We start from the raw sequence: 9674 nt of genomic DNA, 5'->3' as shown, positions 1-9674 counted from the left end.
CCAGGACTCCCAGGACAGCAAGAGAGGTCAGTACCCGTCCCCGAACCAGTTTTCCGCCGAAGCTTTTGTCTCTGTTTGCCGTCTCGAGGTTTGCCGTTGGCCTTGGGCCGTCCGGCCGTACCGCCCGGGATGACTCGAGTAGGCAGAAACGCGGGGTACTTTGTCGTTGGTGGATCAACAACACCCTCGCAAATTCAATCCATCGAGAAGACGGATCCGTACTGCTTTCGACGTAAATGACGTGTTTGCTAATATTATACTTCCCGCAGAAGCCATAGTCTCAGTCATGAAGCTTTCAGGGACCAAGATCCGACACCGAGAGCGACGAATGAGCCGTGGAGGTTCACTCCCTCACTGCTTGATCCCAACTCGTTCTCCTTCACCAACTTCGCCAATGCGCCGCCTGGGTACTACACTCCCACTCCGGGAGGCACCAACACCATCTACCACCCGCAGGCCGGTGACCTGCACACACCCACTCTGGGTCTCGGCATGGGGCTCGGCACTCCGTTGTCGATGCCCACGTCGGAGGGCGCGATGAACTCCGGGCCGGCCATGATGGACCTCGCCGGTTACCAGGGGATGCACGCCCAGCAGTTCCCGCCGCATTTCAACCCCTTCATCCAGGCTGCGGCGCCACAGCAGTCCTTTGCACCTTCGACATTTGTGCACCAGGACACCGGCTATGAGACCATGGAGCAGGATGGATCGCCCATGAACTCTGACCCATCTGAGGAAAGGATGGCCTCAATCGACAGTGCGTTTCACAACTCACCCATGGTCGGTTTTCAACAAGGGGCCCAATTTGGCGGCATGCCCATGGCCGCTGCCCTACCGCCATCTGCTGAGAAGTTCCGCTTCCACTCGACCCTCAACGCGCCCACGGCCATGATCAAGCACGCGGACGAGATCCCTGTGACTTATCTTAACAAAGGCCAGGCTTACTCTCTTTCCATCGTGGATACCAATGCCACCATCCCTGTTGCTCCCGGCACCAAGTTCCGCACGTTTGTGCGTATCTCTTTTGAGGATGAGCAACAGAGACAGAAGCCTGGAGTTTGCTGGGCTTTATGGAAGGAGGGAAGAGGCACGAACGAGGCCCACCAAAGAGGAGGAAAACTACAGGCTGTGGAATATGTGGAAGCCGGTCAACCTACCGAAGGTGACGACAAGAGAACCCGTATCGAGTTGGAATCGTCATCTTTCGATGGATTCTCCGTCGTCTGGACCCCTGGCATCAACGGCGGCCCAGAGTGCAACATTGCTGTCCGCTTCAACTTCTTGTCGACGGACTTCAGTCACTCAAAGGGCGTGAAGGGTATTCCGGTTCGACTATGCGCCAAGACTATGACTCTTCCCTCAGACCCTTCTCAGCCGGCTGCGGACGCCAACCCCGAGATCTGTTTCTGCAAGGTCAAGCTCTTCCGCGACCATGGAGCCGAACGCAAGCTTTCCAACGACGTCGCACACGTCAAGAAGACAATCGACAAACTCAAGCAGCAAATCGCACAGGCCGAGAGCGGGATGAAGGACTTTGGCAAGCGCAAGAGGTCCTCAGCCACATCACAAGTGAAGGGCGCGGATCAACGACCCGGCAAGGTTCAGAAACACAAGCGAACCTGGTCAATGTCTTCGACGAGTTCGGCGGGGGGCACCCGCCCCCCTCTTGAAGAAGACTTGCATTTCAAGCTCCAGACACTGCAGGACATGTTCACGAGCACAAGGCCAGTCAGTGTGCTTTACCTTCGCGGCGAAGAACTCGACGACCCCGATCTCCATCCTGTGTCTCTCCCCGGGGAGCAGGGTGACCTTGCAAAGGTGGAATCTCGGGAAGGGCCAGCCTGGCAAGCACGCAGTGGACGGAGCTCTGTTGCAGGCTCCTCTTTGGTCTCTCCATCGCCGAGCTCTCTGTCGTTGGTGTCTCAGGCCTCGGCAGTGCCAAACCGACAATGGTCTGCCTTTGATGGCGAGGGATCTGGAGAGCCTGCGTCACGACAGGGCTCCGACCAGCCGACGAAGGTCAGCAAGACCGATGACACAGGCAACTTGAGCGGCTGGATCGAGGCCTTGGGGGTCGACCCGTCTTACCGCCCCCCTCCTGAGCGTGTCGCCAAGCCTGTCGCTTGCTTCTACCTCGTCCGACCCAACTCGAACGAGCCCGAGAAGCGCGAGTATTACAGGGCCATCTACTTGGCTCAGCGCAACCTGAAGGATTTCAACTTCCGCGTGGCTGCCAAGTGGAACATCGACCCATCAAAGATCGTGCGAACCGTCCATGTCCTGGATCGCGGCCTCGAGGTTGAAATGGATGACGACGTCATTGCAGAACTGAGAGAAGGCCAGGACATGAAGCTCGAAATCAAGGAGCTTACGGACGATGTTCAGCCCAAGCGAGAATGGGACATGGTTGTCGACCCCAACGAAGGCGACGCCGCGGACCAACCATCTTTGCACGGAGGCTACGAATTGCGCCTCAACTTCTAATTTTACATAATTGGATCCTTCTTCTACTTCAGCAACAATTCAAACGGATTCGGATACTAGACGGGGTTTGTACTTGTTGCGTTCTGGCTGTCTGTCGCCAGGCACGCCAGAGGGACACATACGGACTCGCACACGCATGGTTGGGAAATCACTCAGTTGGCGTTGTTGATTTTGAGATACCAAGTCCCTCGATGGGCCGCTTCTTCTTTTCAACGCATCTGGTCACCAATACGTGGGCGGATTTATGATTTGGGCATTTAGATTTGGGACACTACGGGCATGGCAACAAAACACACAAGATATCCCGCCCTTACATGGGCTGTCGGTACATTTGAGAGGCTTACTGAAAGCACGAGGCGCTGACACGCGGCGGGGGAGGCCTCGAAAACGACTTGGTCCACCTCTACCGTGGCACGAATGGGTTGTTGACAGCCCAGGATGCGGTTTCTTTCACCTCTATCTCTCTGATTCTCGCATCAACTTTTACCATATTATTTGGTGCCCGAACCGCTGTCTTTCTTTTGTTCAACGCAAAACAACATGTACATCGGCTTGCGCACAAGCCGACAGCTGGTTGACGAAGTCATGCAAGCATCGGAGGGCACATTTCATGGAGCACGAGCTCTTCTGCGCTGCAGCTTGTACCTTAGCAACATACCCACTGATTCTCTGGTCAATCTGGAGAACAGAATTTTACGCCATTTATTTTGACATCATACTTTCCATCCGCGCGGGCGTCGACATGGGCGTCGATTGATGCTATTGACAGAATCGGAAACACAGCCGTTCACTACAGCACTAATTCTAGGGTTCATATCGGTTCCGTGGTCGTTATGCACGATGATATTGCTGCCCAGGAGATCAGAATCGGCATCGGGCACGATGATTGGGAGACGGGTGTGCCGTGGCTAATTTCGCGTGGGAAGCGCTCATTTCGACGGCGGGAGCCACTTGGTGCGGCGTTGAAACGTCTGTCGACATGCACGCTCGCTAGCGTCTACGACGGTCTGGTCCTCACTCATCGCAGGTACGTTGGATTCCCTCATTATCGGACACCAGGAGAAGGGTGGTTACAATTTCCTCGTGTCAAAGGAACGGGCTCAAACCTTCGATGAGCGGTGTCCAGGAGCACCCTTGAAAACGTGCTCACCACGGACGCTGTGTTGAGGCGGACGGTCACTAGCCACGCGACCCGACGTGTCCGTTCTATCGGGCGCATTACGGCGCGCCTAGTGGACACTGCCCTAACTGACGCCGCGCCGGCCCGGCAAGATCTGGGCGTACTCGTACCCTCTAACAAGCCCGAGGTTCACTGGCTTTCACGGGACTGTTGCAACCACCAACAACACCCCTCGACACGTCCAATTGTGATCACCGAGCTTCTAAGACAGCACGGCAATCCGAGAAGGCCATGACGCTCCGGCGAGCAGAAGGAGGTGTGATCTCCTCCAACCGGAGCAATGGAGACAACTTCAAACGAAGCCGGTAAAACGAAGTTAATCCCTTCGTGGTTGTTGAATACCTCGTTATCAACCCTCCGGGAAGTCTATTTTGGCGGATTCAACAACAGAAACGACCACCATGTTGACAAATTGCCACGAGCTGAGGCTGAATCCAGAGACAATATCGCCACGGTCCATTCCGACATTCAATGCAACCCGCGCACCTCGGGTCTCGGCAGTGGCTTTTCAGCATCTTGTGCCACGAGGAGCACTGTTGGGTGAGTGGTGATGGTGTCCCGGTCGCTCCGCGGCCACCGACTGCTCACGGCCTTCATCCGACTCCAGCACACTCTCCGAGCCCCTCGGGCTGGACAACATCGGCCGGATTCCCGGCTCTTCCGTTTGATCGGCGCAGTACGAGGGTACCCAGCGAGGCCGCCCAAACCCCTCAGCAAAATCATCGAAAACGGCCTTCCCTGTTGCCGACAACAGACGTTTAGCCACACCGATCGACAGCCGCTCTACTCAAGAGAGTTGGGCCAGCCACAAGAGTTGTGGCGAGTGTTTGCGCGTTAGGGTGGTCTAGACGCTCCATCGGCCCTGTCACATCATCTCCTCGCAATTTCAGGGCTGATGCGCCGGTACATGTTGCCAAAGAACATCAGCCCAGTGTCACCGTCGAGAGACTACCCCGCAGCCCTACGTACGGGCTATCACACCGACAAGCCACATGTGGCATTTTGTGGCTGATCGTCGACGCGGCTTTCCTCCTTACCTTCCTGTCTTCTCTAACCGAGCAGGAGGCCTTACGCCGACATGGGCTGATCTCTTGGTGATGAAGGGGTACTTCTCACCGTCATTTTGATGCCGTTGGTTTTGAGTTGGTATGGCGTCTTTATGCTGGCCGGTTCTACATCTCGGTGTCTACATATCAACCACTCAACCGTGCGTTGAGGATCGCCGTCTGCTTTGCCGATTGTCTGGTACAAAGGACTGGCTTCTGAACGAAGTACCGATTATCTGCCCGCGGGTTTGCTGATTATTTTAGGATACTGAATGGTTCTGGGTATACATTGCGGTTGAGACCTGACATTCAGCTGGCAAGCTGGCTTATGCGAAATCAAAAGACGACGAAAGAATGTTTTCATGCGCAACACCACTGGACATAACCGAGTCCGGATCGCGTTGAGCCGCACGAAACCTGCCCTGTCAGACGACATCAGAGACCCAGAACTTGAGACGAGGTCAACTGTCCCTCTCAGTTGAGCGACGATGGACATTTTGTTCCGGCAATTACTCTCACTTAGCCACGAGCATTCAGCTGATGTTTCGGTATGCCGAGGCGCCTGTTTGCGCTTAACAAGTCAAACAATGTGGGTGTTTGCTATAATACTTACCTCACGGTCATTGCATAACACAGGAGAGCTCCGAAGTTTTTCAATGACCATCCCACCAGCTGCGGGGAAATTTGGGGTCGTCAACTGTCTGCTCCAAATACACTGGAATACTGTATGCAGGAATCGGGGGCCAGTCTCCTGTGGTGGGGATGATCCTCCTCGGCCAAGACTGTCCCGCCGCCCCTGGCCCCGTCAGATGCAACTCTACGTTTCCTCAGGATGAACCGGACGTTTGGGAGCACCGGAGCCTATCCCGTGAACAAGACCATGTTGAGATGGACCAAGTCCGTCAAAGCTCCAGACGATATCGCAACAACTGCGAGAAACGAGCGACACCAAACACTGGAAAGAGTTCTAAAGGAGCTCCATCATCGCCGTTGTCTTCGTCGCTCGCTGCAACACGGGGACCCTGTGCCTGCGCAACAGCACATGCGGATATCTCGCTGGCATGCATCATACAGCTCGAGGACATCACAAGGCCTGCGATGGCGGGGTGAAAGCCACAGGCCATGCCCAATGTACCGGTACATCGGGGCAAGCGCGCCTGGAACGGGTGGAGGAGGGCACTCGCCACAGTGACATGCCGAGCTCGTGTGGCAGAGTGATTTCAATGGTTCGAGATACGAAAGGGTCGAATACATGCGGATCGATCCCAGGCTGCCGCTTGTTTACCGTCAGGCGGTCGCTGGCTCGACAAATTCCCGATCCGGATATCCAGATGTCGATCATCAGATCCCCAGGGAGGATCGTGGGTCCCGAGGAAGACGAGTCTGGGCCTGGGAAGCAAAGGCGAGACCTCGGAGAGACAAATGGATGCTCTCCAAAGAACGGATTGCAAGCAACAAAGAATTATGCAAGGAAAAGGAGGGCTGATGGCATTACTGAGTCTGTGCAATGACACAAGTATGCCACGATTGCGCGGCTGCTAGCCACAATGGGTGCCACAGCTCGTCAATATGAGCGGTTATCCCATCATCGTCAGGTCGATCACTGCAAACACAACATCAAACACGCCTCAGTCTTCAGGGGAAGCAACCAGTCAGAGACGTCCGGAATCCAGCATCTCAGCTGGCCAAGGGTTCACCCCCTTCGCGTACAGCAATTGAGTTTAGCGGGCGGTTGAGTCAAAAGTTTGACTTCTCTTCGACGCCACACGGCTGTCGATCACTTGCTGGATGTGGCACTGAGGGCTAGCCACAGCTCCGATCTCCAACCGAAACGACTTGGGACTTGCGTGGCTCTGTGGCTGAGCAGACGAAGCGCGGACATCTGCACGCGTTTGCTAGGGGCGTGTGAAAGGTGTGGGAGACTTTCGAGACCTGACTGGCTCCAGCCTCATGCACTCGCCACAGCAGACGAGGAGGGGAAAGAAACAACGGGTTGTCGTGCGTGCAGTTCGTGCAGCGGCAACTGGCGCCAAGGGGTGAGCGTCTCTTTGGGGTCCCGTTAGTGAGAAGTCACTTTCTATCAGGTCGAGCAACAGCCGCGCTCATTGGGCTGCCGCCCCCTACCTGCTTCCAGACTCCTGGGATCGCCGAGGATAGGGGTCCCACGAGGCCTCGGGCATGGTGGAGGGGTCCCATCTGAAGAGGAACGCCTCTCCCGAGCCACAGGGGGTCATCTCGTCGAGGTGAAGAGGATAAAGGAGCGATGAGGCCCGGACAAGAACGCGCTCGCAGCCTTTCCCCGGGTCGAAGCTGGTCTGATGTCCATGCACAAGCTATGTCCCTCCTTCTCTTGAGTGCAAGTTGCTTACATTTTGTCGAAACAGTGTCCTTCAAGCCCGCCCCGAGGTGAGCTTCCCTCCGTCTGAGTGTTCTCACGCATCCTCCACAACTCCAGCCACAACTAGGACTAGGTTTCTCTGCCTGGTAGCGGGAGTCTCCTGCTGGAACGTTGACGGTGAGCCAATGGCGACCTCGAACACGGCTTGTCTCTTTCCTGATGCGGCAGTCTGAAGGTGTCGCCACATGTCGAGAGAGACGTCTCGAAGGGGCATCGCGAAGGGGAACCGTGGCGGTGTTGCCCTCTTGTCTCCCCATACGTGGGGGTCGACTGAGGGAGCCGCCGTGAAGCGATGAGGGGTTAGGGCCGCACAATTTTGCGGTGTTCCTGACCACATCACCGCTCCCTCCTGCAGGTTGAGGGGATTCCCCCTGCACACCGAGCAGCCAAGTCGGCGATCTTGCGTGCGTTTCTCGGTCTCCCGACTGTTGGTAGCCTCCAACTGGTTGATCTCCCGGAGCGAGAGCCTCTCAAAGGCTCTTGAGGCCATCTAGACACCCGCCGAAGAGCATGAGGATCCTGAGATCACCGCCGCTGAGTCTTGGGAGCGATCCCACTGGTCAATGGCGTCAAAGGGAGGCGGCAAGCTGCCGCCACGCGGAGATCTCACGATCTGCAGCGAGGGACGAACATTCAGGCGTCTTCCCGCGAACAATCCGACCAACCGCCGCTGCTGACCGTCCCGATATTCACGATCTGCGACCGCCCTCACCGCAGATGCGACGGTGATACGCGCCATTCCGGGCCACGATCGGCGTGCTTCGTGCCTATTCGGGAGGAGATCCTCCCCAGTGCCGTCCTGTTTAGGGCTGAGATGGACAATTTCTGCTGTGCGGTCCCCGTCCTGCTAAACCTGTGAGGGACAGCGCGGCGACACGTTGTGGCAAAGATCGGCGGGCCGAGGTTCGTCATGGGCCCATGGATCTGCCGCGGAACGGCGACTGACAGCACGTCGAGCGCTGTTGTGCCCGTTTCAAAAGGTTGGGGCGAAAAGGTGAGGACCGTTGGCTTTTTTTTCTGCTCCTCGATGACGGCGGACGGGTTTGAAGAGTATTGAGAAGCGGGGAAGTTTTTGTGGTTTTTTACGATTTTTGCGACGGGTTTTCCACGGACGTGACGGGCAAATCGCAATATTCTGCAGCGAGCCGCAGCCACTCCCACCACTTCTTCCGCAAACACAATCGGCCCCTTCTTCATTTCTATGTTCGTTCCATCGTTACTTTGGTTCACCCAGTCAAAAAAAGAGATGAGGACGGTGCGGATGGGTCGCTTGGGTCTGGTGTAACTTTTCAGGTGAGTGGAGGCGATGGGGATCGGCGGTGATCGGCCGGTACGTCATTACTGGATTCTTTCTCTTGTCTGACGCCCACGTCCGCGCGGAGCTTTGGGGTTTTTGTGGGTGGTAGGTAGTTGTTTATAATTTGACGTGTTTCCTGCTTTCTGATTGAATTCTTGTGTGAGTTTTGTCTTCTTATGTGAGAGGTGGTTTTTGGTGGGTTTCGGGGGAGGTTGGTGTGGTCTTGGCGGATTCGAGTGCAACGACGAAGATGAAGATGAGGGTGATTGGGATGATTGGGATACGGAAGAGGAGGGTTAGATGGATGTGATGTTCTGCGATGGAATTCGGTGATGGATGGACCCTCAAACGAGAGAACGCGACTTGATACGATGATGACGACGACGACGATGGCGATACGAATATCCACGACGACGACGACTTCAACCCACAACCCACAACGAACGACGGTCATACCCGATGGTATGAGATGAACGAGGGATGATACAGGTCGTCGAGGAAACGAACTATGGCGACGACGACGACGACGAAGGGTGCCACGGCGATGACAACGATGATGGCGAAGGATGACAATGGAGACGAGGGTCATCACGAAGAGGGGGGGTGTCTGGCATACCGCGACGAGGATCAGGCGAGAGGCGATTGATGAGAGCGGGTAAGGAGTAATGGCTTGGGGATGGGATTGGGGAGAGGTGTGTTCGGGTGTTTTGGAGGAGGATGTGATTAGGGAGTGGAGGTGGGAGTTCGTACCAACTGCCTCACCTCCATCCCGCTGCCGTCGAAAACTTCGTTCGTCGGGTTCCTCCTGCAACGTCGAGACTGGTGTAGTTGTCACCCTGATCGCCGCGACTGATGTTGTTGTTGGCGTCCTCCTCATCGTCGCGAGAGCGCTCTTCATCTCCGACCCAGCCCCATCGGGAGTCTCAGGCTGATGTTGGTGGCTACTTCGTCATGTCCCAACATAGAGGTGTCGTCGTATCAGAGGTCGTCTGCAGACTAAGGGGTCTGGGGTTTGAGGATGTAAGTGATGGGGGAGGGTCGGTCCTGGGGAGTCTCTGGAACTTTGATCCGGTGAGGTTACGACTGTGAGGAGACTGATAGTACGGCCTAGACTGGGGACGATGGCGATGGGGATGGGGATGACGAGTGCTAAGTGGCAGTTGCATGGTTGGAAGTATGGGCCTGATCAATACCTTGGATGGGCTTAACGGCGCCGGAGGATTTAAGGCACAAGTGTGACTATCGTTCTTTCATTTTCACCTGGTCCTC

General features: G+C 55.9%; 1 protein-coding gene across 1 annotated transcript; it reads left to right on the top strand.

Moving 5' to 3' along the window:
* Positions 1 to 354: 354 nt before the first annotated feature.
* On the top strand, positions 355 to 2484 carry CkaCkLH20_08938 (cp2 transcription; the record flags this gene model as incomplete). The annotated part of the gene is made up of 1 exon (XM_038891653.1): positions 355 to 2484. One exon carries the CDS (start codon positions 355 to 357, stop codon positions 2482 to 2484), a length of 2130 nt encoding a protein of 709 aa, XP_038742940.1.
* Between the last annotated feature and the right edge of the window lie 7190 nt (positions 2485 to 9674).

Source organism: Colletotrichum karsti (genome assembly GCF_011947395.1).
Source record: "Colletotrichum karsti strain CkLH20 chromosome Unknown Scaffold31, whole genome shotgun sequence".
Classification (NCBI taxonomy): Eukaryota; Fungi; Ascomycota; class Sordariomycetes; order Glomerellales; family Glomerellaceae; genus Colletotrichum; species Colletotrichum karsti.
This window is presented reverse-complemented; position numbering and strand designations above follow the sequence as displayed.